This window comes from Gouania willdenowi, chromosome 13 (genome assembly GCF_900634775.1).
Source record: "Gouania willdenowi chromosome 13, fGouWil2.1, whole genome shotgun sequence".
In the NCBI taxonomy this organism is placed as follows: domain Eukaryota; kingdom Metazoa; phylum Chordata; class Actinopteri; order Blenniiformes; family Gobiesocidae; genus Gouania; species Gouania willdenowi.
In genome coordinates, this window is record NC_041056.1 from 2,977,071 (window position 1) to 2,996,782 (window position 19,712).

General features: G+C 41.5%; 3 protein-coding genes across 4 annotated transcripts; 1 reads left to right on the forward strand and 2 right to left on the reverse strand.

Annotated features, from left to right (window-relative positions):
• Positions 1 to 319: 319 nt before the first annotated feature.
• eif2a (eukaryotic translation initiation factor 2A) lies at positions 320 to 6,380 on the reverse strand. Of its 2 annotated transcripts, XM_028465728.1 has the most exons (17): positions 6,294 to 6,380; positions 5,219 to 5,288; positions 5,076 to 5,147; positions 4,877 to 4,995; positions 4,624 to 4,723; positions 4,329 to 4,411; positions 4,181 to 4,254; positions 3,910 to 4,054; positions 3,736 to 3,852; positions 3,508 to 3,664; positions 2,661 to 2,745; positions 2,214 to 2,546; positions 1,758 to 1,865; positions 1,532 to 1,645; positions 1,392 to 1,457; positions 1,274 to 1,327; positions 320 to 1,038 (listed from the first exon to the last, which is right to left on the reverse strand). In XM_028465728.1, exons 1-17 carry the CDS (start codon positions 6,319 to 6,321, stop codon positions 1,021 to 1,023), a joined length of 1,743 nt encoding a protein of 580 aa, XP_028321529.1. In that variant the 5' UTR covers positions 6,322 to 6,380; the 3' UTR covers positions 320 to 1,020. The 2 variants fall into 2 exon arrangements, with proteins under 2 accessions (XP_028321529.1, XP_028321530.1); XM_028465729.1 differs by lacking the exon at positions 320 to 1,038 and having other exon boundaries at positions 1,188 to 1,327.
• A 459-nt stretch (positions 6,381 to 6,839) lies between these two features.
• Positions 6,840 to 8,166, forward strand: serp1 (stress-associated endoplasmic reticulum protein 1). The gene is made up of 3 exons (XM_028464971.1): positions 6,840 to 7,071; positions 7,729 to 7,801; positions 7,943 to 8,166. The coding sequence occupies exons 1-3, from the start codon at positions 6,988 to 6,990 to the stop codon at positions 7,981 to 7,983; spliced, it is 198 nt and encodes a 65-aa protein (XP_028320772.1). The 5' UTR covers positions 6,840 to 6,987; the 3' UTR covers positions 7,984 to 8,166.
• A 551-nt stretch (positions 8,167 to 8,717) lies between these two features.
• Positions 8,718 to 12,293, reverse strand: mmp23bb (matrix metallopeptidase 23bb). The gene is made up of 8 exons (XM_028465253.1): positions 11,997 to 12,293; positions 11,157 to 11,230; positions 10,906 to 11,039; positions 10,670 to 10,837; positions 10,442 to 10,606; positions 10,261 to 10,371; positions 10,040 to 10,157; positions 8,718 to 9,967 (listed from the first exon to the last, which is right to left on the reverse strand). The coding sequence occupies exons 1-8, from the start codon at positions 12,078 to 12,080 to the stop codon at positions 9,781 to 9,783; spliced, it is 1,041 nt and encodes a 346-aa protein (XP_028321054.1). The 5' UTR covers positions 12,081 to 12,293; the 3' UTR covers positions 8,718 to 9,780.
• Positions 12,294 to 19,712: the final 7,419 nt, after the last annotated feature.

Here is a 19,712-nt window from a genome sequence, read left to right on the forward strand (position 1 = left end):
TGGATAACAGTGGATATTATTCAGATGAATAAATAAATGTGGTTATCACAGATTCATAGAACAATGGACCATCATTTTACTGACTTTATGGATGGACCCCAAAAATCTCCCCTTTATTCCCCCTTATAGATGGTCCTGTCTCCACATGACTGTTCTTCAATGTTCATGTCTGTGTTCAACCACCTTCAGTTACAGTGGGGGTCCCTGCTCTCTGGAACCTTTATTTTGGGGGTCACAGCCTGAAAAGGTTGAGAACCAGTGGTTTAGGTGAATCTGAACTTTTAAAATGTTAGTGATTTTTTATTTGAAGTAAAACACTTTAGGACTAAAGCGTGGTGTGTTCAGGGAGCGTGGGGCATTTGATTGTTAATGTGTTGGCATACAGTGTAACATTAATATTTTTCACTTAATATTCGTTTGTTTAATCTTCCCTTTGAAAACAAATAGGACTTATTGTTTATTTATTAGTCACTGATTAATGTGACGTTATTAACGCTGACAGCAGGGGGCGCTCGCTCTCTGCACACACGTCACTGTGTCCCGCCTACTGATGACACCACTGTGACATCACCATTGTCCAATCCTGAGCAGCTTCTGACGTTGGTTCAGCTGGAGCTACTCGCTGCCAAAGACTGTGTGTGTGTGTGTGTGTGTGTGTGTGTGTGTGTGTGTGTGTGTGTGGGTGTGTGTGTGAGACCACGTGTGTGTGTGAGCGCGTCCTCACAAACACCTAATTAACCTTAAAGTGTGTATACCTGAACATTCCCAAGTGTGAAGAACTGATGGGAAAGTTCCAGGAGTGTGTGATGCGAGTCCCCACAAAGCCTGAAGGTGTGTATTGTGTGTATCTCTGTGAGGGACGACTCAATTTTGAAGGTTAAAGGTCAGATTCAGGTTCTCCAAGTGTCCTCAGCGCACACACACACAGTGTTTGTGTGTTATTGTGTGTAGTACCTGTGGTGTGTAATAAAGTGTTTCCTGAAGGAAAGTCTCCTCACTTCTTGTCCAATCAGTGCCACGTTACCATGAACATGTGACCTGAAGAGAACACACACACACACACACTGCTGACTCAGGTTTTAGAGAATGTTGCGTTCACATCTTCAATCTTTGGTTTTCAGTTTAAATTTCACATTTTTAAAACATTTGATACCTTTACTGTGAAAAACCTTCAGTCACAACTCAGCTGCTGAGTAGTAGGCTTTTATTTTGAAAGGAACACACACACACTCTCGCACACTGTTGCTGTGGTAACACCTCTTTATGGTCCAACCTGAAGCTCTGACAGCTCCTTCAGTAGCTCCGCCTCCTTCTGCAGCTTCTCCAGCTGGACCAATCACAGGCAGCGTTAGTGTGTGACCTTTGACCCCCGACCAATCAGCAGTGCTCACCTGGTTCTTTTGCAGGACTTTTCCCGCCTCCTGCTGCTCCTTCAGCTCCTCGATGGCCTTCAGCTTCTGAAACACAGAGAATGAGATTGACTAGAACCAGGACCAGGACCAAAACCAGGAAGAACCTGCTCCGTCCTCACCTTCTTCACGTTTCTGATCTTCTTGTCCGTCTCTGGGTTTCCACTGCTGGGCTCTGATTGGCTGCTGCTGACGGGGGCGGAGTTAGATGGAGCTGCTGTTTCAGGTTTAGGTTCCTGTGAGAGGAGGAGCGTGACCGTGAACACATAGCTTTGATAGGGTGTGTGTGTGTGTGTGTGTGTGTGTGTGTGTGTGTGTGTGTGTGTGTGTGTGTGTGTGTGTGTGTACCTGTCTGGCTGCTTTCTTTGCTTCTCTCTTGCGTTGATTCTTCAGAGCAGCTTTAGACGGGTTCTTCTCTGCTGCTGATCTTAGGTCCTGAGGAGGCTCCTCCTCATGCTGGGGTCAGAGGTCACAAGTTAACTCACCAACTAGTCATTACAGAGGTTAACTAGTCTCTTAACTAGTCATAACAGAGGGTAACCAGTCAGTAATTAATCATTACTGAGGTTAACTAGTCACTAATTAGTCATGACAGAGGTTAACTAGTCATTACAGAGGTTAACTAGTCATTACAGAGGTTAACTAGTCATTACAGAGGTTAACTAGTCATTACAGAGGTTAACTAGTCGTGAAATATTTCAAGTAGTCTCTAATAATTTCAGAGGTTAATTAGTCATTAAATAGGTCTCTGAGACTCAAGACCCAAACAAGTTTAACTTAACTAGTGTTTAACTGATAACTAACCAGTTTGGTGCTGGGTGCAGCCGGCAGGTGTCGGAGGGCGGGAGGTCTGTAGGCTTGAGTGGGCGGAGCCTGCGTGGAGCCCAGCTCACTCGGTGCCTCCTGATATTTGATTGGCCGCTCGGGGAAGACACCAGCCGGGAAGGGCTGCCATTGAACCTCCCACAGCTCGGAGCCGACGCCCACTTCCTGTCGGTGCAGCACGGCGCCGGTGTAGTGGAAGATCTGGTAACCGTTAGAAACGCGTAGGCGTGGGGAGCAGGTGGCCGTCAGCAGGTGTTCACCATCAGGACACCACGACAGGAAGGTGGAGTCAGCCGCCTGAGGCTTGGACACCTGAGCAGGGGTCACATGACCAATGGAAGAGTCACTGATCAGCACTGGAGCAAGATTACTCAGTGAACCATTCAGAATGACACACACACACACACAATGGGTCCTCTTACTCACCTGTTTGTATTTCTTCACGTCCCAAACCTCCATCTGACCTTGAAGGTTCCCAAAGCCAGCGAGAACCAGCAAGTGGCCCTGAGGACTGGAACACACACACACACACACACACACACACACACACACACACACACACACACACACACACACAAATGAATACATACAAAGTCAATGGATAGATGCATCCCAGATGCGAAATCTTTCCTGTGCGGTGGTGTGGTCCGATCTGCACGTCAAGTGCGTTGGCCGTGCGAGCGCGCACCCAATTTTACGCACATCCGCACATTCGCAAGAGTTGAAAACATTGAACTCCTGCGATGACAGCGCATGACGAAAGCCAATCAGACGTCACGTCAACACAGACACCGGTCTGTTCACCCATTCAACCATGGTGTAGAAGCTGTGTGTGACCACCTGGAGCTGTATGACACGGCCTTTATAACCAGGGCTGGACTAGGAAGGATTGGGCGTGGAGGAGAATCAGCGAGGAGGTGGTAGTAGCAGGTAAAAGTTATCTTTGTAGTTTTCATCTTTGAAAGTCGGCACTGAGCTAGGATAGCATTAGCCGCTAATCACACCGGCTTTTTTCACTGGTGGTTTATGTTTATGGGAGTAGAAAAAGTAACATAGCTCCTCGCTTCAGCAGGCAGTGAAACTCACCAAGTTGGATGTGTCGCTGGTGGGCGGGGCTTCACTTCAGACGTGCGTATGAAGCGAATGGGGACATTTTTTTGATTCTGCGGACCCTGCGGTACGTTTCAGATGCGTCTGGTGCCGCAGAAGACGCTTTCGGTGTGAATGCAGCATTACTGTGTGTGTCTTTGTGCATCTGTGCGTGTATGTGTACCTGTAGTAGGCAGAGTTTCGTGGTCCCGTCCCAAAGTCAAACACAGGCTCACAGCGCAGGTTAAAGATGGAGGCCTTAGCTGGCATGAAGCCATAAACCACACAGAACTCTGAGGAGGACGGACTCCAGCACACGTCGTAGATCGGACCGTTCTTGGCTGCTCACACAGAGGTCACACAGAGGTCAATCAAAGGTCATGCTGAGGTCAAAGGTGGGCGTGGTCCTTACCTAGTTGGACGATAGCCGTCTCTCCGCCCACTGACAGGAAGTGCAGTGTCTGCTGGCCGTAATACGATGCTCCGCTTTTATCCACGTCACAGCTCGCCGTGACCAGGACACACGAGGCTGAGGGAGGTCAGAGGTCAGAGCCACACCCACACACATACACACACACACACACACCTTTCTGGTTCCACTGCAGACACACTCTGTCAGCCTTGAAGAAGCTCTTGTTGGCGAGGGCCGCCGTGGGTCCTCCCAGAGACGGATACTGGTAGAGACGCACGAAGGATGGAGCGCCTTTAATGCCAGGCACGTACACAGCCACCTACAGACAGATACACACACTTAGAGACAGGCATGTACACAGCCACCTACAGACAGATACACACACTTACAGACAGGCATGTACACACAGCCACCTACAGACAGAACAGACAGGGCGGAGCCTCACCTTATAGGGCGGAGCTCCCGGAGACAAAGCGAAGGAGGAAACTTTCTGTAAATGTAGTTTGTTGGCGATGGTGTCTGGAAATGAGGAGGATGAAGCTAAGCATGAAGAAGATGATGATGATGATGATGATGATGATGAAGGTTTTTACCAAAGTTGTTGTTTTCGTAGAAATGAAGTTCATTGTTGACGATCCTCACGGCGAGCTGTTCGTCATCTGACCAGGACGGACACCTGACAGACAGATACAGACAATGTGGGGACAGACAGAGATAGACACTTTGGGGACAAACAGACAGAAACAGACACTGTGGGGACAAACAGACATGTACAGACAGAAACAGACACTGTGGGGACAAACAGACATGTACAGACACTGTGGAAGCAGACAGAGAGACAGACACTGTGGGGACAAACAGAGACAGACCCATCTGTCCATCACTGACCATTCCTCAACCTTCTTCTGAAATAGAGATCTGATGAGTTGTCCACTCCTGGTGTCCCACAGACGGAGGTTTGTGTCTCCCTGAGGACTGTCCTGAGTCTCTGACACACACACACACACACACACACACACACACACACACACACACACACACACACACACACACACACACACACACACACACACACACACACACACACAGTCAGTATCTCTCTCAATGTCTGTCTGTCTGTCTGTTTGCTTGTTAGCCTTACTGGTGTACGGTTGCCAGGTGACAAGGACATTGTTAAGAGGAGAAAACTGCAGCAGGCACGTCTTTGGGAGGTCAAAGGTCGACAGCACGGAACCATCACAGGTCTTCACTACAGACACACTGAGGGACAGACACAGACAGTCAGACAAAGACATTCAGCTCTGGTTATGATGGAAACAATAATAATGACGAGGACATACTTTTGACCGTTGGTCCATCCAAACAACGTCCCATCTTTGCTGAAGGTCATACACCTGCTGACACGCTGGTCCCTAACACAACATGTTTATTGTTTCTTTACATGATTTACAGTGTTTGTTTACATAATGTAGTATTCGTTTACCTCTGGAAGGCTGCGTCTGTCCCACACTGAGGAGGTCCACAGACCACAGACGTTCCCTCTGATCCACGCACTGAAACAGACCATCATTCAGTTTATTAAACTCAGCTTCTATTAATGGGACATGTTAAAGACAATATTGATGATTTAATTCAGAAAGTGTCTATGGAAACGTATCAATAGCCCCAGGAACTATGGGTACGTTTTCCGGACCTTTTCTACAAAAGCATAATGTATCTGTGTTTTGGATTGTGTCAGGATTGCCTGACTCAAGAATTCTTCCTTCCACTGCCGTGGGTTCGAATCCCACTTTTGTCCTCTATCTATCCTTTATTTATCCCTCGTCCTTTATATTTATCATTATTATTATTATTATTGTTGCTGGGTTGTTCTTTGTTTTTTTTTTGTTGTTTGTTTTGTGCACCAACTACCAAGACAAATTCCTTGTACTGTCCTTAAAACTGTACATGGCCATTAAAAACATTTCTGATTCTGATTCTGGTATATTTTTTCATTTTAACATATTTAACATGGCAAATTCCACCTTTAAAAATATGTATACAAAAAAAAATAAACATTTGAGGGTATTTCCTGAGTTAGAGATAGGGCTAAAACGTGGTGCAACTATCACGTCACCTAAACTGGCCAAGGAGGGGCGCTGCGTATGAATAGACTGGCAGTATATTCATACGTTTCCGTATCAATAACCAGGGCCTTTAATTCAGATATTTTCTAGAATTCTGCTCAGACTCACACTGTCTGTGTTATTTAGTTAAATTGAACCTAAATTACTCAGACTAATGGTTCTTTCTAACGTGTACCAGAGCCGAACTGATCAGGAAACCCAAAGCACTCTGATCAAGTAATTTGTCTCTCATTAGTTCACAAATTTCAGTGAAGAAAACCAAACATGTGAAAATGTGCTTCATTTTTTAACGGACTTAGGTGTTAGGGGTTCATGCGAAAGCCTGTGAGCCGGACAGCGGAGCTCAGAGCCAGGCTACAGAGCTTCACAGAGCCGGGTATGGTTCATTAGCGAGCCGTAACTAACTAACTTAGTAATTAACTAGCTACCCACCTGCTAACAGCGGCACGGGCGGCGCCATGATTCCAAAGAGCAGAAAAAGAAGGGCGTGTCTTAGGGCGCGTCACAGAAAAGGTGGGGCGTGCAGTGCCACATCAGCTTACAAAATAAAAGACGTCATCAGAGATAAAAGAAAATAGTGTAATTTTTTTTTTTTATAAAGTCACATTCTGCTTAAAGCCCGTCTTTGTCCATAACACCGGAAGTCAAAAACTTACAATAATAACTTAGAAATGATTTTTAAACAAATTAAACGCAAAGGTTCCATCAAGTTAATTTAAGCCTAACAATTTACGTAGGTGGGTGTGTTTTCAAAACAAAAGCTGAACCACCTCACGAAGCAGGAGAAAACAAAGGTTTAGAAACTGTAGTATGTTTGTTTTGTTTTAAATAATTTAAATTAAATAAAACAGACTGTGTTGGCTTGGATATTACTTCTAATCAGTGATTTATTTCAGTCCATGTTCGTGGTGTGAACTTTACTTTGAAAGAATTGGACGGACCTATTGTTAAGACCAGTAGCTTCACACAGGAAGTAGCGGGGCTGTGGGCGGGGTTTGATGTTTTTGAAGACGTAGACAAACCAAAGTTCGTCCAGTTGGAGCAAAGCGACCGCGGCACCAGACGGACCGACAGACAACAGAACTACAGACAGTTAACAGACATAGAGTTACAGACATAAAACAACATGGTAGCCAAACAGAGGATCCGCATGGCCAACGAGAAGCACAGCAAGAACATCACTCAGAGAGGGAACGTGGCCAAGTCCACGGTGAGTTCTACAGCCCACAGAGCAGAACCGGGTCTGGACCGGGACCAGGTCCACAGCCTGACCCGGTCCAGACCTCAGGTGTTTTGTTTGATGGCGTTCTATTGAGTTTCAAGAAGTTTAATCAAGTTTTCATGGCTAATTGTCAAACATATGGATCTTCTGTGATCAGTGACGTCAGCGACCAATCAGAGGAGGGAACTGACGAGTTGTTGTCAACAGGCCTTTTTTTCAGAAAAATGTGAATTGTATTTTAACCTATATTTAAGCAGATTATTTACAAAGAGGAAGTATCTTGTGTTCAGGGACACAGTGATGGACCAGGGGGATTAGAACCAGCAACCCTCAGGTTACATCATGTTTCCTCTTTAATCATTAGACCACCACTGATTAGTTACACATAATAAAAACGGTATTGTGTCTCTTATTGCGTTGTTTCAGTGAATGGTTGGATGATCAACTATCTGTCAGCGACCAATCAGAGGGGAGAACAGAGAGATCATGTGATCAATTAGCATCATTTAGTGTTTGTGAGCGGAAGCTGCTCAAATTAGTGAAATTAGAGCGATGCCATGTCCCAGAAGTTAAGAAACGGGTTCTAATGAAACTTCCCTGAAGTTTGTTTACATCCTGTAAGTGTTTGTTGTTGTTGTGTTTCAGAGGAGTCTGACTGATGACAAAGGAGTCGGTCCATGGCTGCTCGCGCTCTTCATCTTTGTCGTCTGTGGCTCAGGTCAGTAAACAAACAATGACACATTCATGAACAAAAAACAAACATCAGCCCAGGTTACTGTTGTGAGTCCTTAATAAAGTTGTTTCAGTGTTTAGTTTATTGTTTGTCAGTAAACAACCTTTGTTTGTTTGTTTTTTACAGCCATCTTTCAGATCATTCAGAGCATCAGGATGGGCATGTAGAGTGACTTCATCGGTGGGGGCGGAGCCTCAGCGATGACGCCCCGTCCATCTGAACATTCCTGAACTCTTTAAGCCACGCCCCCTCCCCACAGCCTACTCTGACCAATCAGAGAGCTTCCTGCACTGTGTGCAGCTGCCAATCATTCCTGTATGCAACAATAAATTTTATTTTGGAAATCCGCACTTCCTGTCACTCACTCCTCTTGATCGGCCAATCGGAGTGCACCGAGGTTTAAATTTTTACAATCATTTTTACATTAAAAGAGAATAAAATTAAACACATTTCAATTATGGAAAAAAATTAACAAATTAAACTATGATTGCATTAAGTATCAAATAAAAACAAATCTAATTCAATAACATTGATTCAAAATAATATAAAGAAAATATAATTGGGGCATAATTGAACAAACCGCTTCATAATAAACAAACATTTCACTTCAAAATCTTCAAACACACTTAATATTTGTTATTTTATTGACAGATAAACATCAAGTGGATCATACTTTGTATTTTCTTAATTGAAACAAAATTAGTAAACTAAGATTTGAAATGAAAACAAACAATGGAAGCTTGAAGTGACGTTTTCTCCGAGTTATCGATTAACAAATAAAATTTGACAAAGTAAAGAATAAAATATCTTAAAATGATCAAGAACAGAAAATAACTAAAATGAAAATAAAAAGTATTTATTTGCTTAAGAGTAAAGTGAATGAAGTCAGAAAAAGATGAGGTATTGTTTGTTTTTATATATTTAATAATGGCTCAGAGTGTAAATAATGTACATTAGTTTATGATGTCAGTGGCTCCTGGTGAATGCAGACACTCATGAGGTCCAGCAGGAGGCGCCACATTAACACATATTAGTCGATACACCTTTTCACGTGACGTCATTACTTGACTTAGTAACGCGCGCTGCCATTTTAAGAGTGGTAATCATTTACTGACAACCGCTATTTACCGCTGATTTTGCAGTCTAGCTGAATTTTTTTATCGTATAATGCCAAACCCTGCGTAGTATTTGGCTGTCATAACCGCGCCTGGTTGAAGGTAAAGATAGACTTTTACACAATACCGACAGAAAAAGGCCCGAAACGGAAATTATTGATCCAAGCACTGAGGCGAACAAACGTAGATGGAATTACATGGAGTCCAAAATCAAAATGGTCGTATGTTTGCAGTAGACATTTCGTTAATGGTAGGTTGTGTATTTTGGGGATCTAGTTTCTTCCTGACTGATTTTATGACATTGTTTATTAATTAGCCTAAATTTAAATTGTAATTATGGCTAATTTATGGCTAGTATGTCTAACTTGATGACAAGCAACGTGAAATTAACAGTAAATATGAAATGCGTTAACTCGTATATGAATTGTAAGTATATTAAATAAACAAATGTGCTTCATATATGTTTTAATTTAGGCTGTATTATTATATTATTAGCGGCGCTAGCCTACCATAGCCACATCGCGTAAGGAGCCAATTATCATGTTGACACAGGCCTATATAGACATAAAAACACATACATAAGCCTGTGCATGTGTGAAAAACCCTGAAAGAGTTCATTCTTTATGATACTGTTCTGATTCCATAGTTGTCAGGCAAATATAAACCCCTCTTAAAATGGCAAAGGCAAATGTCCCAGATGATGATGTCACCGCGAAAAGGTGTATACAAAAAATGAAAGAAAAACATTTATATTAGAGTCGCCCCCTGCTGGTCAGCAGAAGAAGCACCATTGGACGACAAACTTAAAACATGAAAAAATGTTAAAACAATAATAAAAGATGAAAAAAGCTAAAGTTGCCATGGCAACGGTTGAAGGCGGACCAACCATCCGTTGGCCGAGGGCGTGTGGCGGCGCCGCAGGCTACGACACGTGTAGACGCCCACTGTGAACTCATTGGCTACGATGCGAAGGATTCGACCTGTGACCAGGATGTAGCCGGGAACCGTCAGGAGCCGCTCGCCATCTTTGAACCACCTGCAGAGGACAGGGGTCACGTGACCTGTTCATCACGTGACCACCAAGGGGGCAGGGCGTGTGTTACCTGACCTGACGTTGGTGCGTAGGCTCCTGTTTCTGCAGCGGAAGCCAAGCAGCGACCCTCTAGGAACCGTCTTCACCTGCAGGTTAGGAGGAGGCGTTGCCGTGACAACTGCATCCAACAGCTCTATTGAGACCAGTGATGATGTCATCAACAGCTCAACTACTTACTGTTACTATCATTATGGTGGTAACGTGTTGTCAGTGAGGACTAGTTGGCGGTTACTAACCGTAGCACAGGTCACAGCTCTGTGGACAGTTTTTCTTCATGAAGGTTTTTCTTTGTTCACAAAAACCAAGACGAGCCCAAGAATCACAGACTTTCCTTTTATCCAGACATCCTGAGAACAGACACAGTAGAGATAGACACAATGAGGTCTAGGTCTAGGTCCAGGTCTAGGTCCAGCATACCGTAGAGGCTCCTGATTCCTCTCAGGTCGTCCTGGTTCAGTTCCGTCTGTCCACTAAAGGTACAGTTTGGGTTCATCAGAGCCTGTCGGTCTGAGGAGTGGAACAGACCCAGGATGTGACCCACCTCATGGGCCGCCACCTGGACCAGGTTGTTCAGCCACACACCTGAGAACCAATCAGAGATCCAGTCAGAGACCATGAGAGAGGTTCCTGCTCCTGGTTCACTACCTTGTCTCCAGCTGAACCTGGACCTCCCCAGGATCCAGAACTCCTGGTTGTCAAAGTGGATCTCAGCTCGGGGAGGAAGGAAAGCGTGAGCCAGTTCACCATTTAGACCATCGAAGCACGGGTGGAGGGGCGACGCCCAGCAGTCTGAGTGGTTGGAGGGGTAGAAACCTACAGACACACCACAGACACAGGCTCTCAGGCCCCGCCCCCTCCTGTCCCCTCCTATGATTAATTACCGATGGTGATGTCAGCATTGCCGTGGGTAACCTCAGTGAAGCTCAGCGGGCTGACATCGCTCCACTTGGTGAATGCCATCCTCAGAGCTCTCCTGGTGTCGTCCTTACTCAGGGTGTTTGGAAACACAACGATCCTGACACACACACACACACACACACACACACACACACACACACACACACACACACACACACACACACACACACAGTAACAATCTTACTCCCAGCAAGGGGGCGGAGCCTTCTCTCACCTGTAGGTCAGGTCGTGGTGGTCCCAGCGTGCTCCCAGAGGGTTGATGGTGTAGCGTTTCTCTCTGATTTTCACCTACAACACACAACATCATTGACCAATCAGCAGCCTCCGCACTCAGGCCGCTCTAATCATCCACCAATCAGGTGCTTCCCCCTAAAAAGTCGCCCCAGGAAAAACCAAAGTTCCAAGTGTCATTGAACGCAGCATGAAGACAGAGCAGTGGGAGTGCACTGTAACTGTTCCCACTCAACGTTCTTGAAATCAAAATACAGCACTTAGGGGCACTGCCATCTTGGAAATTTGGAACCAGAATCTGTGCAGTCGGGTCCGGTGGGAGGAGCCCTGGCACACACACACACACACACACACACACACACACACACACACACACACACACACACACACACACACACACACACACTTTTCAGCATCTGGTTCAGATTGTAATTCACAGAAAAGAACACCTGGATCACATCTGGACTTGGACAGACTAAAAACCAACTACGGACCAACTTCCTGTAATGGTCTTCATTAAACATCTACAGCTGGTTCAGAACCAGAACAAAGAGGTCAGAGGTCATTAGTCCAGTTTGGCTTCCAGTCAGCCTCAGAGGTGAATTCATCAGTGAGCTGTTAGTCAGGTCTGAACCCACAGGTCTAGAGGGAGTCAGTCTATCATCACTTTATTGTTCATTTAATGTTTTTATTGACTTCTGTTGCACTTTTTAATCATGTAAAACACATAAACCGCCTTATGTATAAAATGTTCCATCATTTATATTTCCTTCCCTTACAGACCAACTACACATTCACTGACATGCAGAGTTTATCCACTGACCTGCCCGTCGGTCACCTTCATCATCATTATTATCAACACCATCATCATCATCAGGTCCATCATCAACCAATCAACGGTCCACATCGGGCACGCATCGAATGCGCACACCCGCGTCTTTGATGTAAAAACTTTAAAAAAAGAAAAGAAAAAGATCCGAACTCCGTCTGCTCCCTGCGGTCCTACGGTGTGACACACACACACACACACACACACACGCACGCACGCACGCACGCACGCACACACTGAGAGACAGAAGTTGAGTATGCGCTCGCTGCAGCAGAGGATGGTCCGAAGGGGCGGGGCCAGGTGAGCAGGGGTCCGTGGTACATTAGAGGGGCGGGGCTAGCTCTGCAGGGGCGTGGTTCTGTAATATAATAATAATTCATAATTATAATAGAAATAGTAATAATGAAAATAAATGATACAAAAAATAATGTAGTGATAGTATAAGTAATAATAAAATAAATAGTAATAATAATGATAATAGAGATAGTAATAATAAAAATAAAAAACAACAATAATAACAATGATGAATAATAAAATAATATAATGATAATAGTAATAGAAATAATAATGATAATACAAATGATAAATAATTATGTAATAATAATTATTATTATTATTGTAATGCATGCTAAACCATCACTCCCTAGGGGGCAGCAGTGAGCTTCTAATTTACGCGTTCTGAGCACTAGGCCACTCCCACTGTCCGATTAATAATAACAATAAGGAGGCCTCTCTTCCTCCCTGAGAAGTTTTCATATCAGCAGCAGTCCAGATGTGCACCAACAGTCCAACACATCTGTCCAAACACACACACACAGAGAGAGAGAGAGAGGAGTGTGTGTGTCCTTGTTCTGTGTTGTTTTGTTTACACATTGTTTACTTGTTGTTGTTGTGTGTGAGGTCACCTCTGCTGTTGGCTCACTCCCATCATGCACTGCAGGATTTCTATCTCTCTGCTGACACAGCAGTGGGCGATCGATCCTAACTTCTTTATTTATTTTTACATATTATACATTGAAGAAAGTCCAGGGGAAAGAAACAAACACAATGACTATAAAGAATAATAAGACTAAATAATACATTATGGAATCTTGAAAAAAATCCATATTTTTCTCAAAGATTTGTAGTTTTGAGGGCGTTGAGGACATAAATGAATGATTGGTTATGCCTAAGGAAATATTTGAGAAAAAAAATGGCTTGTAATCAGATAATTTTCATTTATGAACAAAATTATTTTTTCATGCAAAATAAACAGATGAATGATATATCTGTTAGCTTTTCAGGAAAAAAAACACCAAGAACTACATGTGCATAAATATGTCAAATTAAACCTCAGAGATCATTTTAAAGAAAAAAATTCCAAATTGGTGAATTCATTGTCAGAAGATATGTGAAAAAGTTTCACTTCTAACAGAAGAGAATGAACAGCTCGAATTATTGTGCTTTTTTAATTCTCTCATGTTTTATGTAGAATATTAAACTTACTCACTTTATTTGTTATTATATATTTTGAAGAGTATTATCACACAGCTGATACTATAGACAGTTACATATGGTTTAGTTGAGATTTGACCTTTAAACATTGATCGTATTGATCTGTGATTCGTTTTGTGAGACCCTAAACATATCTCTCAACAGTGAATTTATGGGGTTAACAACAATGGTTCACTTCTGAAAGACCCTCCACATAAATTCACAGCATCCATTAGACAAGCTCTGATAACCTGAATACATTAATTTAACTAAATGGGAAATTCCATTTTTTGTAAAATTCGTTGTAGTTTAATAAGAATCCATTAGAATGAATCAATTGTGTAACCAATCAATACATTCCCAGGGATCAATGATTATAACCCATCCTCACCCCCACCCCATCACCCCTCCTTTACCTGTGAGCTCAGGTGTCACACCCGTGGGACCTAGTGCTGAGTTTTCCCAGCAAGCATCAGTGTCTGGTGCCTCAGTGCTTTGTGTCTCAGCTGTCTGAGGAGCTGATGGATGGAGATTTAAAAAGAAACACACAGCATTCATCTGTCACTCTCTCTCTCACACACACACACACACACGCACACACACACACACACACACACACACACACACACACACACACACACACACACACACACACACACACATACACACAGAACATTCCCATGTCACCATGACAACCAGCAACCACCGTAAACATGCTGCAGGTCAGGGTGATGACGTAGTGTTCACTTAATGAGTACAGAAAGAAAAAAACACACGTTTTTAGACACATTACAATATTTTATATTATATAATGTATTAAAACTCATAAATCACCAAATTTGTACATCCAGTACAGCAGGGGGCGATACTACTGAGTTAAAGAACACGAGGCATAAACAATTTATTCAGAATCACTGAGGCTGTGTAATAAATGTCATCCTAACGTACTACTTATACTAACGTTTTCACACTAACGTATTCATCCTAACGTACTACTTATACTAACGTTTTCACACTAACGTATTCATCCTAACGTACTACTTATACTAACGTTTTCACACTAACGTATTCATCCTAACGTACTACTTATACTAATGTTTTCATACTAACGTATTCATCCTAACGTACTACTTATACTAACGTTTTCACACTAACGTATTCATCCAAACGTACTACTTATACTAATGTTTTCACACTAACGTATTCATCCTAACGTACTACTTATACTAAAGTTTTCATACTAACGTATTCATCCAAACGTACTACTTATACTAATGTTTTCATACTAACGTATTCATCCTAACGTACTACTTATACTAACGTTTTCACACTAACGTATTCATCCTAACGTACTACTTATACTAACGTTTTCACACTAACGTATTCATCCAAACGTACTACTTATACTAATGTTTTCATACTAACGTATTCATCCTAACGTACTACTTATACTAATGTTTTCATACTAACGTATTCATCCAAACGTACTACTTATACTAATGTTTTCATACTAACGTATTCATCCTAACGTACTACTTATACTATCGTTTTCATACTAACGTATTCATCCTAACGTACTACTTATACTAACGTTTTCATACTAACGTATTCATCCTAACGTACTACTTATACTATCGTTTTCATACTAACGTATTCATCCTAACGTACTACTTATACTATCGTTTTCATACTAACGTATTCATCCTAACGTACTACTTATACTAACGTTTTCATACTAACGTATTCATCCAAACGTACTACTTATACTAACGTTTTCATACTAACGTATTCATCCTAACGTACTACTTATACTAACGTTTTCATACTTATGTATTCATCCTGACGTACTACTTATACTAACGTTTTCATACTTACGTATTCATCCTAACGTACTACTTATACTAACGTTTTCATACTTACGTATTCATCCTGACGTACTACTTATACTAACGTTTTCATACTAACGTATTCATCCTAACGTACTACTTATACTAACGTTTTCATACTAACGTATTCATCCTAACGTACTACTTATACTAACGTTTTCATACTTATGTATTCATCCTAACGTACTACTTATACTAACGTTTTCATACTTATGTATTCATCCTGACGTACTACTTATACTAACGTTTTCATACTTACGTATTCATCCTAACGTACTACTTATACTAACGTTTTCATACTAACGTATTCATCCAAACGTACTACTTATACTAACGTTTTCATACTAACGTATTCATCCTAACGTACTACTTATACTAACGTTTTCATACTTATGTATTCATCCTGACGTACTACTTATACTAACGTTTTCATACTTACGTATTCATCCTAACTTACCGCTCATACTAACAATTTCATCCTAATGTACGACTCGTCCGAAAGTTCTAGTCCCAGACATGACCAGATGAAAAAAAAAACGCAAAATGCTGATTTATAAAACGTTCCAGGTGGTTTGCGTGACTTGTTGCTATAGCAACGGCAGATGCAGTCAAAGAGGAGCAGGTTGCTGAGCAGATACCATGTTGATTTTATTGATGTTCTACAAACATTAAAAATGTTAATTTTTAACAGAGAAAGAAATGGTTAGCCAAAGTCAGCAAGAGCAATAAATATGAAAAAATAAATAAAAATGTACTAGTTTAGCAGTGGATAATCCACTAACATGCTTTAATGCACACGTTAATGAGTTTAGATACGCTGAAAATAATAATAATAATAATAATAATAATAATAATAATAATAACGTCTTACCGTTCAAAGGTGCATCACAAACCGTCTAATCAGCTCGAGCTCCATTGGCTACAATAGTAAACTGATCACTTCCGGGAACGATTGTGAGGCTCCATGAGCCGACATTGCTGTAAAAAAACGAACCATTGGAGTGAATGGAGTTGTCGCAACTCTCTATATACGGCTCTGGGTGAAATAATTTAAAACGCCTAAAAACGGAGGCAAGGCTATTGTAGTAAATAAAAACGGGCTATATATATTCTAGCACATATAGATTCTAAAAACGGAAGTAAGACATAAAAACAGGCAAAAAAATCAAACGCCTAAAAACTGAGGTAAGGCTATTGTATGGCATAAAAACTGGCTTATTATTTAGCTCAGTGTGATCAGATTCTACTTCTACCTTCCTTTGAGCAATATTCAGTGGATCCTGGTTCAAATCTTGCACAATATCAGTCACCTTTACTCTCAATAAATGTTTTAAATCCTCAATGAATGAATGTAAAGCTGTTCTGGCTACACATATCTAAGCTAAATTGTGTTCATTGACAATAAACACAGAGTAGTTGGTAATTATTATAAGGATAGCTCTCATGGTAGAGGGGTTGAGGGCTCGATCCCAGTGCTGAAGTGTCCTTGTCCCGTTGGTGGGTGAATGAGTTGATGTTAATGCGCTTCGAGACTACTTCACTACATAAATCAAGTCAATTTAACATGAGTCATTGTTCAAATCTCTTTATTACAGTTTCATATTGCAGCCGTTTACTTCATCAAAGTAATCAGATTACTTGTGTGCTGGGCTCGCAGCGCTGGACTTTCTTTAGGTTTAGATTTTCAGTCCAAAACACGAAAATCAAAACCTAAAAAAACAGCAGAGCTGCAGCTGCAATGACCAATCAGACAAGCTGTAGGCTTAGGCTCCTCCCCTGTAAACACACAAACAATGGTGGCCAGTGGCCGACACCTATTACCAGAAACGCTTCTTTTCTTCACTAATTTCCAGCAGGTTCCTCCCCCTCCCTTAGAGCAGCCATTGACTCCTCCCTTAGAGCAGCCATTGACTCCTCCCACAAAGCCCACTGTCTGTTCTACTGTCTACATTTTAGGAGCGAAGCTAAGCTAACACTGCGTACAGGAAACATATTTACAGTGTGTGACGTCAGAGGAACATCAGCCAATAAAAAAACCATCCCAAAAGTCACGTGACCATCGGGTGATAACAGCCGTGATCACAGAACAAAACAAAGAAACCATGTTTACTGTCTGTAATCAATGCCCTTCAAAATAAGAGCACGGGGTGCTTTCATCCATCCGAACCATTAAATCCATTAAACATATTAAACGCATGTTTTTAAAGGTTCGGATGGTTCTGGATGTTCTCAGGAGGAGAACCGGTCCTTGTCCTGGTCCCAATGTTCCGGTATTTTCCTAACAAACCAACAGCAAAACGATTGATGATGAAGGATCAGGTTGTGTTGCTGGTGGGTCGGGGCCCATCTCTGGCTCGGTTCTGGTCCTGATGAGTACGTCAACATCTCCTGATCCGCTGCAGACGCCGTCGGTCCGTAGAGGTCGTCAGTTCTGTTCACGTACCGTTACCTGTACCGGGACCGTCTGTCCGGTGTCATTACCTACAGATGGTTCTAACAACTGGATCCTGCTGTAAACTAACCGAACCGGGCCGAACAATCCGCGACGGTTCCGGTGTTTTGTGGAGAAATCTGTGACCGTGAGATTCAGTGACCGGAGGGGGCGCTGCTGCAGCGTTCAGTGAACGTAGAAGAAGAAGGTTATGACGTCAGAGGATGACGTAATTTACTTTTAAACAATGAGTTACTAATGAATGTAATGAATAGTCTGTATTTAATGAGGGATATTTAGAGTTTGCAATTTTATTTATTGTTGATTTACTGTAAATTATCGGAGTTTTGTAAATCTAAATGAATAAATAAAGTTAAATATGCAGCACAAAGATCTATTTAAAGTTCGGTTTTTCTGTCCAATGTTGCGTATGTGAGGACAGTTACTGTACAGCTCACTAAACCCACTGTACATCATTTAACAAATGTTTATTTATATAAAATGGGCACTAAAAGAGACTTTTTTTCCCCTTCCATTGAAAATAAACTATATTTTAAAAAGTATTTTACCTGATTCGGTTAATATTTAGATCAGATGTTTGTGTTTGCTCCTAAGGTTAATGAAATACATTTTAAAGTAATATCCAAATTTCTCACATAAAATGTTTATTCATTACAAGGTTGGATTTCTGCTGTTTTTTCCATTATTTGGTTTTGTCAGATTAGGTTTGAAAGTACAAAATTCAACATTAAAAAACGAAACCATTGATTCACATTTTCTAAACTAGTTGAAAGCATTTAAAAACAGTATAAACTTTGTCTTTTGTATTATAATTGGAATTCTGTCTTTTGAATAACTTATTTTGCTTTTATTCTTTCTGTTTAGTTCTTAATTGTAAAAGTTACTTTTATGGTGTTAGGATTCCGTTTTTGTGTATTAGTTGAATAAAACAAAAACTAAGAAATACATGAAAAAGATTAAAGACCGTTTAAAAAGTTTTTTTACTGCCGTTTTTCACGGTGAAACAGCGCCCCCTGAGTTCACTTTTTTACTCTGTTTTAATGACGTGTGAATGTAAGTAAATACATCAATAAATACAGACTCCCTCAATTTTATTTTTTTTTTCAAAAGAATGACTATTTTCAGCACAAACGAACAAACAAAAAACAAAGGGATGTTTTGGTGGAGCTGTGAGGACAGTTGCTACATAAATATTGTTGTCAATAGAATAAATAAAACATTAAATAAATATTAGTTAATCATTTAATAAACGTGATAAATGTGAACTCAGGTTTGTTCAGTCCAACAGACCTGAGTAGGTATGGCTCCGCCCCCTGAACCAATCAGCATCCCCCGTGTGTGCGCGTTGAGTGAACAGTGTGATCTACGAAGCAGCTGCTGTTAGAGTCAGACTGGTCATCATGTTATCCTGTGACTGACTCTAAAGCACAAACTATAAATGAAAACCAAACGAGTGACAGCATTAGTCACCACTTATAATGATGACCAACTAAAGTGATACACCCACAAGTGAACTGATCTCCGTTTGAATCAAAGAAACAATAAATACAAATAAAAGTAAAAAATGATAAATATAAAGATGAAAAAGGATGTTAGGGTTGGACTGGAGAGCATGTTATCCTGTGACTTTTGTTGTTGTTCAGAAAAATGTAAACACTGAGCAAGTACAGTCACTAACTAAGCTATGACCTTCTTTTTTATAACACTTATAGAACAGGAAGTGTTCTGTTTTTTCCACTGATGAACCGAAACTACGTGTCAAACTCAAGACCCGGGGCCCAAATCCGGCCATTTAGATGATCCAATTTGGCCCACAGGAAATTTTTTTTAAAAAATGACAGAAAACATCAATCATTGTGTAAATGAAACTCAATACTTGCATGTGCTCACAGTTTTCCT

Coding starts and splice junctions, on each gene's coding strand:
- eif2a (XM_028465728.1), bottom strand. CDS start 6,321: ATGGCGCCGCCCGTGCCGCTGTTAGCAG. Junction 5,289..6,293: donor GCCCGTGCCGCTGTTAGCAG/GTGGGTAGCTAG, acceptor GGTCTGTTTCAG/TGCGTGGATCAGAGGGAACG. Junction 2,746..3,507: donor CGAAACTCTGCCTACTACAG/GTACACATACAC, acceptor TGTGTGTTCCAG/TCCTCAGGGCCACTTGCTGG.
- serp1 (XM_028464971.1), top strand. CDS start 6,988: ATGGTAGCCAAACAGAGGATCCGCATGGCCAACGAGAAGCACAGCAAG. Junction 7,072..7,728: donor GGAACGTGGCCAAGTCCACG/GTGAGTTCTACA, acceptor GTTGTGTTTCAG/AGGAGTCTGACTGATGACAA. Junction 7,802..7,942: donor CTTTGTCGTCTGTGGCTCAG/GTCAGTAAACAA, acceptor TGTTTTTTACAG/CCATCTTTCAGATCATTCAG.
- mmp23bb (XM_028465253.1), bottom strand. CDS start 12,080: ATGTGGACCGTTGATTGGTTGATGATGGACCTGATGATGATGATGGTG. Junction 11,040..11,156: donor CACCACGACCTGACCTACAG/GTGAGAGAAGGC, acceptor TGTGTGTGTCAG/GATCGTTGTGTTTCCAAACA. Junction 10,607..10,669: donor CAGGTTCAGCTGGAGACAAG/GTAGTGAACCAG, acceptor ATTGGTTCTCAG/GTGTGTGGCTGAACAACCTG.